General features: G+C 38.1%; 1 protein-coding gene across 2 annotated transcripts in view; it reads right to left on the bottom strand.

Moving 5' to 3' along the window:
* Window positions 1–614: 614 nt before the first annotated feature.
* The window catches only part of RAB2A (RAB2A, member RAS oncogene family), a 95,997-nt gene continuing 75,869 nt past the window's right edge, over window positions 615–20,742 (bottom strand). Inside the window, exons 7-8 of one of the 2 annotated variants that reach the window (XR_011543029.1) lie at window positions 4,005–4,295; window positions 615–1,976 (exon numbers count right to left, since the gene is read on the bottom strand). Coding sequence is in view for 1 of the 2 variants with exons in the window: in XM_070630539.1 (XP_070486640.1) it covers window positions 1,852–1,947; window positions 4,227–4,295 (165 nt within the window). In the remaining variant the exon portion in view is untranslated. The remainder of the gene's footprint in view (window positions 1,977–4,004; window positions 4,296–20,742) is intronic. The other variant, XM_070630539.1, reaches the window with a different exon arrangement.

Below are 20,742 nucleotides of genomic sequence, written 5' to 3' on the forward strand. Positions count from 1 at the left end.
CAGCAGTTTAAAAACAACCATTTGCAAAGAGTCATCCTCTTCTCGGTATAGCGCAGACCAAGTCCTAGTTGTCTTAACTTTTCCTACGTCACTGAAGAGAGCGAGGAGTAAGATCAGTGAATTTGATATGACCGCTTTAAGGAAGAAAAAGTGTATAATAAAAATATTCAAGAAACTCGATTCCCTCTCACCCTTCCCTCTGCCCTCCAGGAGCTAGTCAAAGCCAAATTAAGATGCACTAGGTGATTTCCCACAAGTCGTGTCCAGGCTTTGACACAGCATTGCTGAATCTTCCGGGAAGACTGAAGAGAGTTGAAGTCAGCGAGTGAAGTGAAAGTGGTTAGTTTCATACTGAGAACTTATTATAAAGCTTTCTCATGGTTAAAATGTGCTTTTGTGCTGGCTGAGGAGTGGAAAATACTCACATCATCAGTAACAGAAAGAATTTTGGTATTGTGAAGAGTTGTCTCATATTTTCGCAAAATTTTTAAAAAGGGCAAGTGTTGAACATTCTGACCCTTTAAAAAAATATGCTTAAATACGTGTAAGAGCTGTGGATGGACCAAAAAAACACATCTTTAAAAAGTGATGTGGTCATAATAAAAAAAGGACACTTTTATACATAGGACTTTATTTTTGCACTGCTATAACAATTTCATTATAGACCAAGGGAAAGAAAGAAAAAAAAGGATAAAACCACCACACTGAGTAAATTACTAAAGCTTGTCTACTTTTTAACAGGATTTTCCATCTGGTAGGTTTATTGTCATATCCCTTTCAAAACAGACAAGATGCTTACCATATTTTAAAGATTATAGGTTGCCACTGAAAGAAAAATTTTACACAGTCACTGTACATCAAGGTTGAAAAACTGTCCTGCATGAAAAATATACTTAGAAATCATGTGGATAAAAGAAAAAGAAAACATTATTGTGTTTAAGGAAAGATTAAAGTCCTCATAACGTGCCATCTACGCGTAGCGTGGACATCCCTTCTTCTTGGAGTCACTCAGGTGTAGGCTGTTCCTGCGTGCAACCATTTCACTCATTATACTGTGTTTTTACCCAACAGTATTTGTTAAGGCAAACAAATCCTTTTCTGAACAGGTCTTAAAGAAATTGTGGACAAATAGCAAACTTTTGGCAGTAAAACAGGTTAACACATACATAGTCTTTAGTAATGTACATTAAGCATATTTTTCTTGAACTAGTGACAAGAAAAGATGAACATGCTCGTTAACAATGTCAAAAAGTTTAAAATTCAGTGTCCAAGCAATTCCTAACAATGCTTCTGTAGCTTTAAGCTCTAAATGGTATAGAATTTATGCAAATGCATTAAAGAATTCAAGCTTGGCAAATTACACCCAAGCAGGTTATTAAACTATATATACAGAAAGTAATGATAAATATAGAATTAAAAGAGTCCTTCTGTTTTTCCTTATAGCCTTGAAAATTGACAAACTTTCTGAGGACAGTTCTATAATATTAAACATTAGGTAACCACAGGTGTTGGGAAACCTAACTACACAAACCAATTTAAAATACTCAAGATGACTTTGTAGTGTTTAATACAATTCAGTTCGTAGGGAAGGGCACAAGACAACATTTAACAAAAATAATCACATCAATTGACCTAGAAATCAAATGCAAATAGATATGAATACAATCTCCAAAATCTGTCTTTTTAAGTGAACATTAACCATTTATTCAAAGTTATACAAGAATTCGAAGGATTAAAGTCTTCTGTGACATAAAGCCATTTCGAATAGTTTCATGTCTCAGCTGAGCAGGAGGAGAGGGTGAACGAGTAAGTGAGTAGCCCCATGTGGGCAGCGAGACAGTAAAAACGGATTCAACAGCAGCCTCCCCCGGCCTGCTGTCCTCCCTGATTGCCTGCGTGTGTGGCATTAGTAGCAGCATGCTGAGGGCCAATTTTAATGCCATTTGCCTGAAATGAAAGAGAAAAAAAATACGTAACTGGATCCAATCAGATAGCATAGTTTAACTAAATTTTAAAAACGCATTTCTTTTTTTTTAACGAACTATATTGATTCCCCCCCCCCCCCCCTTTTTTTTTGGTGCAGAAGGCTGGCCCTGCACTAACAGTGTGCTCATCCTCCTCTATTTTATCTGTGGGACGCTGCCGCCACATGCCTTGACAAGCAGTGCCTTGATCTGCACCTGGGATGGCAACCCGTGAACCCTGGGCCGCCAAAGTGGAGTGTGCGTGCAAACTTAACCACTATGCCACTGGGCCGGCCCCCCGTTTAATTTTAACGACACGATTTTACCAAACAACTCAGAAAAATATGTATTAGACAGATTTTTCCAACGATTAAAACAGTATCTCGTAGGGGATGTTCCTTCCTTTTAAAAACAATACTGTGGAAGTACTTCTGAAAATAATTCTTTATCATACCAGGCACTGGGTAAACAGAAACTGGATAGCGCTGCTTTTCAGGGAATTCTCACAAAGGAGAAACTGTTTAAAACAATTGTTGCAAGTAATCTTTAAAGTATCAAAATAGGCAAAGGCTATGCTGCTTTAATGCGACGTAAAATCTTCTCTCTCGGCAGCATTTCTGTTCCATGTTGAATCAGCTGTACAGGCTAAGGGCACATGAGTGTTCTGTGTCATCAATAATTTCTATGATCCCCAAAGACAGGGCAGCTTGCCAAGAACCCACACACAGAGTAGTTCTTTCATTCATCAAACTCACACTTATGTCTTAACCCTCACTCCCTCAAGTGGATTTTACCTAAAAATACAACACTTTGAGAAAAGTAATACAGTAGCTTCAGAAATTAAGCTCTTAAGGAAACTTTACGTCACAGTAAATCTCAGATTTATAGCGCTTGGCAGTCGTTCTGCAACAGTAGTAGCCTTGGGGTTTCTGGCACTAGCTCAGTATTGACAGCAGCTGATGTGGTTTCTTTTCGCTCTTTTGACTCCTCTTTAATAAAAAGCATGCCCTATGGCTCATTGGTTTTGCCCCCTCTGGGCTGGTAGCAACTTCTTGAGGAATCAAGGAGTCAGGCTTGGCATTAGGCCAAATAAATTGCACGGCCTGTTGGCTCCTGACAGCACATTACAATCACAGCCGCACCAGGCACAGTAAAGCAGTCAGCTACTATATGAAACCAGACAGAAACAATGAACGTGCCCTTTGAAAGAGAGGCCCAATTACTGTTCAATTTATATGGCATTAGTCTGAATGGTGTCGCCTTTAAATTAACTCGAGATCTACTGCCACATAAGCCCTGAAGATAGGATTTAGAAATGATATTACTCCAAATTCAAAGAAATCAGAAAATCAAGTACTTTTTGGAAACATCAGGCAAAATGTTGTCTGTTTTAGCAAAGAATATTGAGGCAAATAATAAAGAGCCCTGTTCATGTGCAGGCCAAGAGAAACACGTGCAATGGCCTCCCAACCCAATGCTTTCTTAACGGTAACTGGGGAGGAATGAGGGTTTTTCTCTTGGAAGCAAAAAGTCTTAATAGAAAATGGCAAAATATTTACATAGAAGTAAATAATATGTTTTACTCACATAAATGTTCTGAAACAAATAAGGATAAATGCATAGTGAGGATTTAGGTCAAAATGATGACTTCCGATAAATACTCTGAATTACATGCTTCAAAGCTTTACATTTTATCCTAATCATGTTGATCAAAACTGGCTCAAAATAGTTTTACAAAAAAACCCAAAAAAACAAAAAAACCCCCACCAGTGCCAATTACCAATTACATGTATTAATTTAGTCTCCTGAAAACATGCTATGCTATACTGGGAGTAATTTCCAAATTGGGTATTTCCCTCTTTCATACCAGACAAGAGAGAGAACATCTTGCATTAGTAACACAGTACATGCATTTACACACTAGAAATCATTCCCCAAAGCAGATGACACCATATGGATGTGTGGATGAAAGTGGAGGTTGTTCTTTCTTTGGAGGATTTATATTATTTTGCATTGCTGGCAATAAATGGATAGGGTCACTTTAATCTGTTTTCACAGATAAAGTGATGCTCTACTAAAACATAAACATTTAACTATTATACAACATATAAAAAATTTTCAGTTGGACGGTTATAAACTAATGTGGTAACTGCCATCATAGATCCATTTTAGGAATTAAAAAAATACAAAATCATGACTGCAATTAGTAATTAAAATTCAATTCTAAATTAATATTAGCCAATAATATTAATATGTACTAACCTCATTATTAATGTCAAAGACTCCTTCTTGGATTTTTTCATAAATCTCTTTTGCTGTATTAATAAATGCCTGAAATACAAGGCAGAGAAATTGGTTCAAATTATTTTAAAACCAAAACGATGCAAGAACATTGTACAAAAGCTCTATAGAATATCATAATGTTCAACATAAGAAAATCAACCAATGTGATACACCATATTAATAAAGGATAAAAACCACACAATCATTTCAACAGATGCAGAAAAAGCATTTGACAAAATCCAACATTTCACCACAAAAATACTCAATAAAGTAGGACTAGAAGGCAACTTCCTCAACCTGATAAACAGCATCCAAGAAAAAACCACAGCTAACATCATACCCAGTGGTGAAGACTGAAAACTTTCCCCCTAAGATCAAGACCAAGGGAAAGATTTATGTGAATGCTTATTAGCATTATTAGCGCCAATAGCCAAAAAGTGGAAACAACACAAATGTTCATCAAGTGAATGAAAACCAAAACATGGCACAACCATATAATGGAATATTATTCAGCCATAAAAAAAATGAAGTACCAATTCATGCTACAGTGTGGATGAACCATGAAAACATTATGGTAGGTAAAAGTCAGACATAGAAGACCACATATAGTACAATTCCATTTATAGTCACGTGCCCCATAACGATGTTTCAGTCAATGACAAACTGCATATATGACGCTGGTCCCACGAGATCAGTACCAAACAGCCTAGGTGTGTTGTAGGCTATACCATGCAGGTTTGTGTAGATACACTCTATGATGTTTGCACAATGATGAAATCACCTAACGACACATTTCTCAGAACGAATCCCCCTGGTTAAGCAATGCATGACTGTATAGGAAGTGTCCTGAAGAGGTCAATCCATAGAGAGAAATAGTAGATTACTGGTTGCCAGGGGCTAGGGGAAGGGGGGAATGGCAGCGTATGAGTCTGGAGTTTCTCTTTGGGGTGATGAAAATGTTCTGGAATCAGATAACGGTGATGGTGGCAGAACTTTGTGACTATACTAAAACCCAGTGAACTGCAGCCTTTAAAAGGGCAAATTTTATGGTATGTGAATTATATCTCAAAAGAAAAATTCATGATGGGTGGGAGGTAACATAACGTGAGAACACGCATTAGAAAACCTTGTCAACTAGATAAACGGCATAAACTTCCATATTGAAAGTGGCTTACTTTTGGAGGCCACTGTGCCACACAGGATCCTTTTAGCTAGGACAATGTATTATTTAATACACAGTTTAAGAGAGAAAGAACCAAAGGATGCTTATGATAAAGAGATAAAAGGCAGCTCAACTTCTATGCCATGTTGAATAAAGTCTCACCCTTTTCCCATACAGCACTGACAAAAAATTAATGTTAGAACACTGTGACCAAATGAAGTCCCTGAATACCAAAATTAATACACAGGCATTTGATATTTATGTAAATTAAGATATTTTATACAAATATTGCCAATGCTACAAAAGGTGTATATAAACTCAGGTGCTAGACCATCAGATTTGAGAGATCACAGATAAAAGCATTAATATTATAAGTCAGGTCCTCTTCAATTAGCATTCTATGAAAATTCATAAAAGAAAGCTATCTACCACTGATACAGACAATTCAACATTTGTAAAGTAAACAGGGTTTATGGAGAGGAACAAATCATACCTTTTGTCTTTTCTACACTGGAAACATTTGACTGCTGAACTTGCCACCAGAGCTTTTGTTTCCTAATTAACAGGACTGATATGTTTTCACCTTTAAAGGCCTTACAGCTCCCCAAAGTAATCAATCTACTGCAGCTCAATTACTGCACCAAGAACACACCAGTCAGGGAAGGAGACGTGAACGGTGCAGCAGGAGCACAGAGATATGAATATGCATAAACTCTAAGTGGCTGATCAAATCATCAGAGAGGGTCATGAGAATTTGCAGCAAAATAATGAGAAGAATTAATCACTGCAGATTCGCAAGGCACTTAGGAAGCAAGTGTGCTTTTCATGTGTGTGTGCTGGAGTTAAAGTGAAAGAGAAATTGGCTTTCAGCCAACTCTGAATTGATTCATATTCCTCAAAATTGAAGTTATCCTTATAAACAAGAAAAAACAACTTTATTTCCAACAACATGTCAATTATGATGATGGACTTAGAAACCAGGCTAACTAAATATTGAAGTCAACAAATTCATAAACTTAAGGGGCTTGAATTCCTTACAGGGGCACCCACATGGGTACATTTCACGAGAACGTTAGACAGAACTACTCCCATAAGTGAGTTACAACTTTATATAAATAAGCATTTATATTATATGTCATTATTAAATATACCAATTTATGTAATAAATCGACTTTTTGCTAATTTGTTGATGAATCACTTTAAAAATTGGCGTAAGAAAGTTATGTTATATAAAATTGTCCAAGTCACTATTAATTTTATTACTTAAATAGTACTTAATATTTTATTAAGCACCTTTAAGAACAGTTGTACCCAATGGACTTAAGAGGTATTTTATATTGTAAAGACATGCAATTAATTTCATTACAATTGAAATATAACAAATGGTTACATTTTCTCTTATAATTCCTATCATCTCAACGATATAGTCTTCAGACAATGCTACACTTAGTTGTCATCCAACTTTCTGATTACATATTAAAGACAATGAAATAAAATATTTTCCACTCCTCTTAGCATATTATAGAGAGGATACTATATAAATGATTGTTTTATCTACACCATAGCAAAAAATTAATATTTAATGTATATTAAGTAATTAATAATCAATTTTAAGAAACCCTCAGTTTAAAACCTAATGTGACAAATGTAGACATTAGTACACCTGCTTTAAAAACGTGTAGCTATGGACTGAAATTGCTGAGTACTCAAATATAATGAAACATTAGCCAAATAATGTTAAAAGGCTTATTAGGGATCAAATGAAACGTCTAAGATAAGAGCCTTGGGTGTCACAGATGACACCTGCCCACTAAAGCCGCAAAGCATTTCAAGAACTTTGAAAGACGTATCTGTTAAAATATTTGGCTAGAATTTTCTTTAATCGCTCATTTCACTCTAGTCTCTAAAAATCAATCCCCATATATATTTTTCAAGGTAGAGAGGCAACAATCTGAAATACCTCTAGAACACAGAAAAAAATGAGGAAATCAGCAACAAGTTAACTACATAGATACTACAAGGCTTTTACACTAAAGCTTATGCTTTAATAGGACAGTTTCAACTCGAAATTCCTTCCAATTTCAGACATAATTTTAACGAGTTTTACTTTTTCTGTTTTCTAGGCTATAGAAGTGAATCATGAGGAGGAGGAAGGAGAGCGCATGTGTGAGGGGTGCGTCCGTGTGAGCGATAAGTGGGATGGGTGGGCATGTGCAGTGCGCAAGAGGCAATGGGGGCAGCAGCTGTGGGAGCAGCAGACTTGTGCAGACATCTCACAGCTCCTGATGGCAGAGTGCAAGTGTTAATGACGATGGTCCAACTCATCAAGGAGAGAGGGGCTCAGTATCTGCTGTTTAACATAATCTGAAATACACTTCGGAAATGCTTTCATCATCATTCTTACAAGTTTTGATGTTTACCAGGGTAAGATTTTGTAACCTCGGAAATTATTTGGAATAGTTATTTCCTTAACATCAGAAAAATGAATCAAGCCGATGGTATACTTACAGAAAATTTTTAGCATTAGTTAATACAATATATATGTATATATTTTAAGCTTAATTTTTATTTTATTTTATTTTATTTTTGAGGAACGTTAGCCCTGAGCTAACATCCACCACCAATCCTCTTCTTTTGGCTGAGGAAGACTGGCCCTGAGCTAACATCCATGCCCATCTTCCTCTACTTTATATGTGGGACGCCTGCCATAGCAGGGCTTGACAAGGGTGCATAGGTCCGCACCAGGATCCAAATCGGCGAGCCCTGGGCTGCCAAAGCAGAACGTGCGAACTTAACCACTGCGCCACCAGGCTGGCCCTAATACTATATATATATATATATATATTTTTTTTTAAACACAATATTTTTTAAAACATGCCATCCTAAAGATCATTGCAGATTTTGTGGCACATAAGTTAGAACTACAAGGAGGAACATTATATTCATCTCTACATTTCAAATATAGTCAAATCTGAATATTAATAACAGGTTATAGAATAGGAAAAAAATTTGCTGAGAACTGATGTCAAAGGATTTCATTATTAGCGCTGTGAAACAAACACCGTCTAGGCAGGTGCACGATTACGATGTATAAACAGATTTCCCAGCAGCCAACCTAACTTGGTGAGCCTCTTGCTTTCCCACGCAGCGCTCCACTCCAGTGTCAGCAGCCTGACTCCCTCATTTTACCATTAGCTCCCCGCTCCACTCTGCCCTACTTTGATTAATTGCCATGTTCAGTCCTTTACCTTCATTAGCCATTAATTGCCTTCCACCTCAGACACTCATCTTTCAACTCTTGGCAGTAGTTATCTGAATGGTCCTGATAATACCTAAACTTAAGTGAATCTTCAGGGACTTCTATAGCACAAATTAAAATAAACATAACCACGAAGAACTATAAATGCATTGTAATTCAAATAAACGTTCAGCAAACACACACGCCGGTGTATCCTACCTATCATGTCTCGTTTACCCAAGGGCACCTATTAAATCGCTACCACAGATTTGGTACTTAGATTTCCTCTAAGTACTAAGTAAGATACAGGAACAGGAGGGTATAGTTCTTTCTGTTGCTGAACTAACACAATTTGGTTGGAGGAATCTAAGCACAAAGGCTTAAATCTCCGTAAGATGCAGGAAAAATAAACTCGGTGCACTGACTGACAGAGGGAGACGGTGTGCAGGGCAGGACTGAGGCAGGTCTGGCTGCAGGCCGGAAACAACATGCGAAGAGGGCCTTCACAGCTGATGAGAGTGGACAGAGGCAAAGCGAAACAGGCAGTAATATTTTATTCTTATTATGGCTTAACAGTTTTTAAGGCAAAATACTGAAATTCTCTGCCTACAACGTTTACATTATTTCCTTATGTAATATGCTGCCACCTGGTGGCAAGATAAAAATGACAGCATTTGTTAGGTAAGAATTGAAAATGACAAAGTATCTTAGTTTCATTTGGACACCTTGCTCAGATGCTAGAGAGCAAAGCGCGCTGTAAAATAAGTGGCACTAGTTTTCCCTTAGAGCTGGGAAACACCAGTAACTGGAATGCTGTTTACTTTTCTTCTCAATTGCTAATCGATGCCATGGTCATTACAGGTGCCCAATTGCTGAGGCTACTAATAACCAGTATTTACTAAGTACTTACTATGGGCCAGTCAACAATGCTAAGTGATTTACATAGGTTTTCATTATTTCTGAAAAGAAATTCAAAATATGTATAAAAATAAGAAAATTAATTTTAATCTTTCTTTCATTTGCTTTCAAGAAAATTTATGTTTGTGGGATGCAGTTATACCTATAAGATTAGCAGAATGGCTAAGGGTGGGGCTCTAGAATCAGACTGTCCAGGCTCAAACCCCAGTGCCACCTCTTATTAGACGTGTTGCTCTGGACCAGCTGCTTAACCTCTCTGTGAAATGAGGGTACTAATGGTGCCTACTTCACGGAATTGTGGGGTGCATGAAAGTAAAGCACTGAGAACACTGCTCGGCACGTACAAGTCCTCAGTGCAAGTTAGCTTTCATGGTCATGAGTGTACGCACGCAGCGACATGTGGTGAGCAACAGAACAAGGTGCAGGTGCTAACTGTGAACGTGCCCTGAAATGTGCAGACTAAAGGAGAGGAACAGTGACTGATGCTCTTTGGTGAATTAAAATATCTTAATAAATAAAACTAAACCGTAAAAAAGTAAATTAGCAACACATAATGTGTACAGAAAACCCTAAAGAATAAAATATATTGAGACTTAAATATTATGCAAAGATAGGAAAGTCTTGGGGCCAGCCCCATGGCCCAGTGGTTAAGTTCGCAGGCTCCGCTTCGGCAGCCCAGGATTTTGCTGGTTCGGATCCTGGGCGCAGACATGGTACCGCTCGTCAGGCCACGTTGAGGCGGCGTCCCACATGCCACAACCAGAAGGATCCACAACTAAAACATACAACTATGTGCTGGGGGGTTTGGGGAGAATGAAAAAATAAAAGACAGGAAAGTCTCACGAAAAGAACATTAGACTAGAATTCCAGATTAAGCAGTTTAAATACAAAACTCCTTGAAATTCTGTGACTTTAAAATGTCTGATTCCATCTGATTTAGCTTCAGTATAAGAGTACTCATACACACACGATCCAATACAGTGTCTTTCAAATTGTACTTCATGGAAATCCTGCAGGACCACCTCTGGGGGACGAGGTAGGAAACAGGGAGAGCCCGGCGGAGGGAGAACCATTTCCTCCTCTCTCCCCTTCATTTTGCACGGTACCCCCCAATTCCAAAGTAGAGCCGTTCTGCTTTTCTTTCCTTCATACAGAGTTTCCTATGTTTCATTAGAAGAAGGAGGGCCTCTGAAATCTAGCCATCTATGATTTCATAGACAGGACCGAGCTGCAAAAGGAGAAATGACCTGTCCAAAACCATGCACAACTGTAGCAGAAGCAGGAGCGGCAGGATTAACATTCTACCCACCACATTCATCTTCCTTTTATTAGGATCACTTATCTTTAACACAACTCAAAGGAATTTTCATTTATTTTGTTCATGTTGCAGTTAAAATTGAACATAAAAAGCACACACTTCTTACATCCTTCAAAAAGCTTCCAGCTAGAAATTATTTTTGATTTCTAGGATTATTTTTGGAAGTACATAATATTTGTGATTATTTACATCCTTTGTGTCCTTCCTTCCCTTTACAAAAGTTAACATCACCTGAATGCTTATTAAGAAGGAAAGGAGGTGGCCTAAACAAACGGTGATCAATTTTACCAGGGAAATTAAACGAGGAAGAAACCAGAACTTTAGATGAGAAAGGTTTGGGGATTACACAGTATTTAAGAATTCCCTGTTCCTACTTTCTGTCAGAGGTAACACACAGATATGTCTAATTCCTTAGTAATTTAGTTCTTCCATTCAACAATCATGTACTGAGTACTTGATTTGTACCAGGCACTGAGCATACTCAGGTAAATATGAATGTCTTTAACTCAAGGATGTGGTAGCATGAAAACTTCCACAAAGTTGTTGAGAGGAATAATGTGGCATGAGCACGTCTGCCGATAAAAAACTGTCAAGAGAGAAGGCCCTGTGAGTGCGGGCCTGAAGCATAAGCAAGCGCCTACTCATTTATTAGGAAAATTAAGGGGAGGAAAGAGCATTGTGGACAGAGGGACAGATTTTAAGCTCAGTTACACTGGAAGCTGGGGACAGGCAGGCATGTGAGGTGAGGTTAGAAAGGCGGCCCAAGAGACATCAAAGACCCCTGAAAAGGTGGGAAGCAGGTGGGGAACAAAATCACAGGAGAGTTTAGAGGATGAATTATAAGGAGGCAAGGCTGGCAAGAGGGAGGCCAGTAAGGAGTCTACAGCAATAATCCAGGTAAGACATGAAGGCCTGGAACAGCCTGGCGGTGTAGTGGTTAAATTTGTGTGCTCCGTTTCAGAAGCCCGAGGTTCACAGGTTTGCATCCCTGGTGTGGACCCACACACTGCTCACCAAGCCATGCTGTGCAGGCATCCCACATGCAAAATAGAGGAAGACCGGCACAGACGTTAGCTCAGAGCCAACGTCCCTCACCAAAAAAAGAAAAAAAAAAGAAAAAAAAAAAAGAAATGAAGGCCTGACAAATTAAAACAGCGGCAATAAGAATGGAAAACAAAGATCAAACTTAATATCTGCTTTGGAGAAATTAACAGGGCTTGGTAAATAATAGGGTGAGAATGGTAAGTTTAAGGATGACTCTACTTTTGGCTTAGGTGACTGAAGTATGCTGTGAATTGAGATAAATAAAAAAGGAAAATCAGGTTTCAAGGAGGGAATGAAGAGTTTATTTTAGACACATGGAATTCTAATGCTTAAGTCACATGCATCTTGGTAGTTGGTGATCTATATAATTGTGCACCTATATGTGGATATACACTATAGACAAATGTGCAAGTGTGTTGAGTGAGTGATATGCATATATCAGCATGATCTTCTTTTGTGATGTTTAGCTACCCTGAAGTAGAGAAAATGGAGGCAACTTTCAAAGTTACTTTGGTTTGAATCATCCTTGATGTTCCCTAGGGTGATGGCCAAATAAGGGGTGGAGAAACTAATGCTAGTCAGCAAAATCTTCCCATCTGTGGAAGAGAGCAATACATTAAACTAAGCTCTCCTCAAGGGACCTGGAAGCCTGATAAGGTCAGATCAGATTTAAGCCTTCAGTTTACAGCCACATTCCAGCTTTATAAAAACACCTGGTTCCACCACTTAAAACACAGCCCAAGGCAAGTAAGATGTCCTCTCTATGCAAATTAAGACTGTAGATTTTCAAGTACTGAGAGAGGACACAAATATTAGCAAGGGGCGTTGAAACTGGTGGCCTTCTTAGTCACTAAAGTCCTATCGAGTCATGTTTTCCCCCAGACACAGAAACCCACTAAACCTGTTGGTTTAGAGGGCTTGGCAGGTCACTGCACTTTGTTCTGGGGTTGGCTGGCTGTATTTTCAGCTATATGTTGGCTCTATCTTTAGTACTTTAGCAGCTAAGCCAGGAATTTCCAGCTAAGATTTCTCAAGAGTTTAAGATATTTTTTAATTACTAGACTTAAGCCTCAAAAGTTTTTGATGTTTATATATTTTTCTGGTTTCACATAAATTTCCAGTCCTAATTTTAAGTAAAATTGATATATATAGGGAAAAATAAGCCATCACATGGCTAAGAGATGGAGAAGAATATATGACAAAGTGACGACTGTTTGGGCAAATGGCAAGTTTAACCATTATTCACAACACAACCATCTTTAGGTCTTGGAATACAAAACTATAAATTTTGGCAGTGTCCAACTCTAAGAAAATCAATTTGAATTTAGAAGGAAAATACAGAGAGGAAAATTGGGAAGGAATTACAGAAATACATCACTTCTTGAAATCTTCAACAAATTGGCATGAGGCTTTTGGGAAGGAGCACTTCCCCTACCTGGCCTGCCATAATTTTTGCCACAGTTATTCCTGGGTCTAAAAAAACCTTTTCAAACCACATGGACCCCAGGCATCTACTGGAGGAAGCTCCTGATCAAAGCAGGAGACAATCTGTTCATCTGGGTTTTCACAAATCTCACAGGTCTTAGAGTGCTTAGGGCAAAGAAGGTTTAGGACGGAATCTCATCTACATGTTAAAAAGTGGGACCAAAGCATAACCTGATTAAACATTGAAGGAAGAGGAGCAAGGCTGAAGTAACCATTCGTTTATATATAATCATTCAAAAATTTGTTATCTACTGTGTGGGGGAGAAACTGTGCTACATGTTGGGGGTGCAGAGATGGAAAAAACAGTCTGTGTTTTCAAGGAGTTCTACCCTATGGGGAGCCGACATGAAAAACAAGTGTAAGGAGAGCGCACTAAGATAAATTCATGCCCAGGATGACACAGGAATGAATACAGAGAAGAGAGCATATACATTCTGACAGTGTGCACATCTGTGGTGGTTGGTGGTGAAGGGGGGCAACGAGGGTGTGTCATGTGTCATAGCATTCCAAGAGGAAGTATTAGACTTGACTACATCCTTGAAGGATCAGGTAGGAACAAAGGGCATTTCAAGTGCAGAGAACACTTGCTGTGGATGGGGGTAAAGAGCACTACCCAGCTGACGAGCTCTTAGGTTAAGATGGAGAGCACACTGTGTGTGTGTGTGTGTGGGGGGGGGGCGGTGGGGGGGTTGGCAAATAAAGGGATTCGTCTTCCAAACTAAGGAGTTTGATTTGGAAGCTGTGCGGAACCACTACATGGTTTTAATAAAACTGGAGAGGGACATTCAATTTTCATTTTTACAAAGATCTCACAGGCAACAGTGGAGAGGACTGAAAAATGAAGACAGGGAATCCAATCAGGGGACAATTATGGAAGAGAACTTGGAGAAAGATTTAACAGGTAGAAATGACCAGACAAGTGGAAAGTGATACATGCTAACTGCACAAATGGCTGTAAGGGGCAGGGGAATGGCAAGGCTCGAGGATACAGGACATTGAAGATTTACAGACTAGAGCGGAAAAGTGCTATCAGTTCAGTCCGGATATGTTAACCGGGAGGGCTGGAGGACCACGCACGCAGAGCTGTCCAGGCAGCAGAGCTCAAAGTGCGGCTGAACACGCAGCCTAAGAAGGGTCTCTGAAGTCACGGGTTTAGGCGACATTTCAACCTGGAAAAAAGAGCTGGTAAAGAAGTCTGGGAAGAGTAGAGAGACACAAAGAAAGAGGAAAAAATGGTATCATGGAGTTAAGGAAAAACAAAGTTTATAGAAGAGTAGTCCCAAGTATCAAACAACCCGAAGGGAGGGCTGAAGGGAAGAACAGAAAAGCATTAGTTAGATGAGGCAATTAGGGGGGTCCAGGATGACCCTGGCCATGTGGGAGAATTGGACTATGAGCTGAGGTGTGAAAAGGAAATGGAGCTAGATATTACTAGAAGCTAGAAGAGAACATATCCAGGAGAACTGGGAATGACAGATTTTTATTTTCAAGATGGTTGAAACTTGATTATTACAGGCTGAGAGTCAAGAATCAGTAGAGGAGAAAACAAAGATGATGAGAAGGTTTAAAGGAATACTGTCTCTGAGGAGACGGGAAAGGACAGCGTTCTGCCAGATTCTTCTGTTGGGTGACAGAGCTGACCGGCCTTCACAGCCTTTATACTCCTCAGAGTGAGCCCAGGATCAGCAGCACCGACATCACTTAAGAGCTGGTTTCAGATGCAGACTTTCAGGCCACATCTCAGACCTGCCAAAGAAGAATCTGCATTTTAACAGGATTCCTAGGAGACGTGAGTGCACATTAATATTTGAGAAGCACTGTTCTAAATACAATCGATCTGGAAAGAAAAAAAATTTTTAGGAGATATCCTAAGCTTAAGAAGCAAGTAGTCTCCACACTCCCCACTGCAACCTATATGTTACCATGAAGTAAGAGAAAAAGCAAAGTAAGAGAGACATCAATCCTTCAGATGTTACATACACCCCACCCTGAATTGCATTTTTTGGGGAAATGACTCAATCATACTTGGAAACCTCTCGGCCTAAATAAAAGTCGACAAGTTTCTTAACAGTGGGTTCTGAGAAACTAATATACTATTGTGAATTCTGTTTTTCTAAAAGCAGGATATACTCCAGCTCCTCCTAAACTTATTTGACCACAGAACCCTATGCAGAAGTGATCATTTTAATTAATGCTTCTCAAAGGACAGAATAATCTTCAGTACTGCTATTCTCTACTGTGTGCACAATACAAAGGGAAACGGATGGAAAACTGAAACATCTGGAAAATGGGGATAATCTATGTAAAAGAACTCTGACAAAGTCCCATACGAATATACGACAGCATTATTATTTCAGGTACTTGACATGTTCGAAAATACTTCTGAAAGAAATTTTCCACTTACGAGACACTCTTCTAAATGCTGATACCACATGTGAGCAACTGAGATCACCAATTTCAGTGAGAGGAGAGTGAGCGCCTCTTAATCTTCATACCAAGTCCTCAGTCTGTCACAGGACAGACCACAGAGGACAGATCTTCCTGGAACCCTGCTGAGTAGGACACTAAACAAAGTTGTGGTTCTGGAATAAACTGCCAGAGGGTGGCAGCTGAGGAGGCGTGTATCCGATGGAGAGCCAGGATAGTTAACCACACAGACATGATATCTTGGGGTCTTCAGTGACCTTCAAGTCTCAGTTGAAAATGGAAGTCAAAACTAATATTCAAAAATATTTATTGCAGGTCACATAGTCAATTCTTATTTCCTCATCAGCAGAATCTTTAGTAAAATGGAGGTCAAAATAATTGTTTTCTTTTTTGTCAACCAGAGGTAAAACAGACCAAACTTCCTTTTCCTAATATAAAATGTGATGACACTACAAATGCTCTGCACGTTCAGCATAAATATTACTTGAATAAATGACAGGCAACTAAATAGATGGGTTTTTTCCCCCTATATGCTATGCTCTCAAATATGTGTTTAGCATCCAAATATTACATTTAAAAAATCAGTAATGGGAATTGAAAATGTAAAGAATGAGTTCTGGTCTCCTATTACTATGGAGATAGCACAGAGACAAGAATATTTTGGTTGAAACTGGCTTTTTGATTTCATTGACATTTAGGAGATGAACTCTGGAGTGTACTTCTATCACAGTTATGGGTGTACTTCCTCCGTGAATAAGAAAAAGGATAAATGACAACAGCATGTTTGGAGCCATCCCAAGTTGTATGAAATGCTTAAAATCCACTTCATAGGAGGGTAAATTCCCTTATTATAACTTGCAACTTGGAAACAATAACTTATAGTTTGGAAACAAATATACTTAAAACATAATACTTGCATACCATAGTAGTCCGCTAATACAGAGAGGGTTTATATGGAGAAAGCTTTCTGTATTTGTGTGTATACAATAAATGTATGTGTATGTGTGTGTGGTATTAACATTATATATGATTTTATAAATATAAAACTGTATCTTACTAAATGGTAGATTTTATCTGAGAAATTCTTACCACTGTAAGTAATATCTAGTTTAGGCGGACTAGGGTACCATTTTATTTTTATGCTCTTCAGAAAATCATTTGAAAAAAAACCACAAGAATTTGAAAGTACAGTCTTGGGTGCCATTTTTTACTTATGATGCCAGTTAAAGATCAGCAGCATAAATTCAGGTGAGAGAAGAACAGTTGGCGCATCAGAGGCTATAGTTAAAGAAAAACAGAAAGTTCAGGACATTATAAGTAGAGCACTGCTGAAGGGTGTTGGTGGGTGCCTGCAGTGGAAAGGAGAAGGAGGTCAGTATGGTTTAGGAATATAATGAACTTGGATCCAGGTGTCATCATCACCAGGAAGATGCTGAAACCGGTGAGGATATTCACTGTAGAATTCACAGATCAGAGACAGCCCATGAAATAGAAGTGGAGTCATAAGTTTTTAAGATCAAAATCATACACCATCTCACCTACTACTAAATGAATAAAGAGGACTCATGTATTATGCTAAGTTGTTGATGCTTCACTTCGTTGATTTTAATTGTATCCTATTATCCCAGCTCAGTATGTCTCAACCTTGATACTACTGACATTTTAGGCTATGTAATTCTTTGTTGTGGGAGTTATCCTGTGCATTTTTCTCTAACATCACTTGGACTCTTCTTCCCTTCAATAGTTTCTTCATGGATGAAATCATTAAGCTGAGTAAATCAGTAGATCCACAGGTTAACAGCAAACCTATTTCCAGCAACAACTCAACTAATGGTAGAAAAATGGTGTTATCTTATGCTACAAATTATCCAGTCTCTTACACGGAAATACAACAGTTAAACTTCATGGTCTCTACTTGTATACAGTCACTAGATCTTGGTTAAAATATAAAAACAGACTACGGCACAAGAGCCAAAGGAAACGATTCTCTAAACAGAAAAGAATCATCAACATACCAGTTAGGTTTAACCTTAATGAAAAATCATGCAGTTTTAAATCTCTAAAAGGAACCCTTAGTCAGATGGTCCATAATCAGGACACTGGCATTCATATAAATTATTCTATCTTTTAACATAATTATCTTAAACAACTTATATCTAAAAAATGGCTTTTAAGAGAGTTTTTTTTAATACAGGGGTCCTCCAACTTCTTCTCTACACACAAGAGCCAAGGATTGGTTAGGAATTGTGAAATTCTCAACAGATTATACAAAAAGAGAACAATGACCTTCTGTGAACTGCCCAAACACCGACCAGCATCTCACTAGACGATCAGGATGCATCATTACGATACCTTACTCTTTTAACTCCTCATCGATCAGCTCTCCCAAAGGAGGCTCCTCCAAGTTCAGGCAGCAAGCTGAGGGTAAACTCCTATCAGGGCCCATAGCCAGATTTCTAACCACTGTGCTAAACTGCCTCTCCCATGGAGGATGGCATAATTAAGCAAATCCACGTCCTTAGAAAGCAAAAACATAAGGTTCAGCACTTAGAGCAAACTTCTCTGAAATTAATTCCTATTTTCTCCAACCCCAAGTCTATGTCACTATCAAGAATCCATGGAACCTGTAAAACTAACATACTGATCTCTTGTACTTCATCATGATTCCTCCTCAGACCTAATTCTAGCAGGCTAACTCTTGCTTAAATCCTGGGGACAGTACATTGTAATTTTATGAGCTGTATAGTTTCCCATTGAGGTCTCGGCTCTTCTGCCACAGGAACTGGTGTTGAGTGCTTATCACGAGGCAGATGCCTGGATAAATACCGGCTTAGTTCTCCTTCTTTCCCCTTCTCAAAGTAGAAAGAACACCATCTGTTAGTCTTCCCAGACCCCAAAGAAAAAAATAAAGTACTTGTTTTCCAACATTAATTGCTGAATGAAACGAAAAGGATGCTATTCAGACTTGATATCAGATAATATTAAGGAATTACTGCTAGTTTGTTAGGTATAATAATAGTATCATGGTTATATTTTATAAAATTATTGCTATTGAAATATTTACAGGAAAACTATTTCTGGAATTTTGCTTAAAAAACAGGGCATAATAAAACAAGATTGTCAAAATGTCAAAATGGTGATAACTTCTAAAGCCAGATGATGCATCTGTGGGTTTATTTTTTAAAATAGTGACACTGTTTAAATTGATTTAAAATAGCAGTTCCATCAATTTTATTGTGAGCCTACTAAAATGTTTTAATACAGGTAATGTAGAAAAATAAACTAATGGATAAACATGTACTGTCATACAAATGCTGTTTACTTAATGATGTACTTAATTGCATTTAAAAGCCTGACATGAATAGAGGTCATGAATGAACTCAGTTTGTTTTGTTTTTAAAAAAATACTAGTTTAAACATTAAAGTGCAAAACATCTCATGTTTAGCCCATTTTTAGAGTTATTCCCTTAGTTGCTTAGCTAAATGTAAAACTCATCATTATCTTCCAACCAAGTCTTTCTTATTCCATCTAGTCTACTTGTCTTTTTCCTGAATATTAGTATGATTTCATCTTCAGCTACTTCTGAGAATCTTAAGAAAGTCTATGCATAATAAAACTCTCAACAGTAACTCTGTGATTTGTTAGGCATATGCTAGACACCTAACACTTAGCATGGAGGGACCTGATTGTTGTATAAAAATTTTCTCTGTGCAGAAATGTGACAGAGACTCATGAAAGAGCCATACTTAACAAAAAATTACTTAACAATTTGAAAAAGAAATTCCATGTTCTTCATGAATTCAAAAAATACCATATAAGCGTTTATAACTATATTCTATATTCTCATGTTACTATTTTATTATAGCACAATTGTGAAGCTTCTTAATCCTTAATTTTTATTTATGTGTTTTTATTTATTTGTTTTTGCTGAGGAAGATTCGCTTTGGGCTAATCTGTTGCCATTCTTCTTCTTCTTCTTCTTCTTCTTCTTCTTGCTTGAAGAAGATCTGCCCCGAGCTAACATCTGTGCCAATCTTCATCTATTTTTTACATGTGGGTTGCTGCCACAGCATGGCTGCCAATGAGAGATGTATGTCTCTGCCCAGGAACTGAACCTGGGCCGCCGAAGTGGAGAGCACCAAACTTAACCACTAGGCCACAGGGCCAGCCCCTAAATTTTAATTTTTTTTAATTGCCACTGGAATCTTAAAGAATGGGTTAAATTTAATTAGTTTAAGTTGTTTGTATGTGGTTATTATTATTGTGTTTTGATCAAACTTTTTGAGATAATTATAGATTCACATGCAGGTAAGAGAATACAGAGAGATCCTGTTCATCATTTACCTAGTTTCCCCCAATAGTGATACCATGGAAATGCAGAGTACCTTGTTACAATCAAAATACTGAAAGAGGATACAGAACATTTCCATTACCATAAGGATCCCTCAAGTTGTCTTTTTAAAACCACATCCATGCCCCTTTTACCCTGAAACCCTCCTTAACACTGGCAATGACCAATCAGTTCTGCATTTCTCTTAATTTTGCCATCTCAAGAAAGTCATAAAAGTAGAATCACACAGCACGCAACCTTTTGGGATTGATTTTATTCACTAAGCATAGATTTCTGGAGATTCACCCAGGTTGTTGCTTGCATCAATAGTCTGTCCTGTTTTACTGTTGAGTAGCACTCTACAGTGTGAATGTACTATTCTTTGTCTAACCATTCATGCGTTCAAAGACATACGGGTTATTCCCGGTGTTTTGCTATTTATGAATAAAGTCGCTGTGAACATCTGTGTATGGGTTTTTGTGTGAACATAAGTCTTCATTTCTCTGGGATAAATGCCCAGGGTGCAAGTGCTAGGTCATATGGTAGCTGCGTGTCTAGTTTTTTAAAGAAAC

The sequence above is a fragment of the Equus przewalskii genome, chromosome 8, assembly GCF_037783145.1.
Source record: "Equus przewalskii isolate Varuska chromosome 8, EquPr2, whole genome shotgun sequence".
NCBI lineage: Eukaryota > Metazoa > Chordata > Mammalia > Perissodactyla > Equidae > Equus > Equus przewalskii.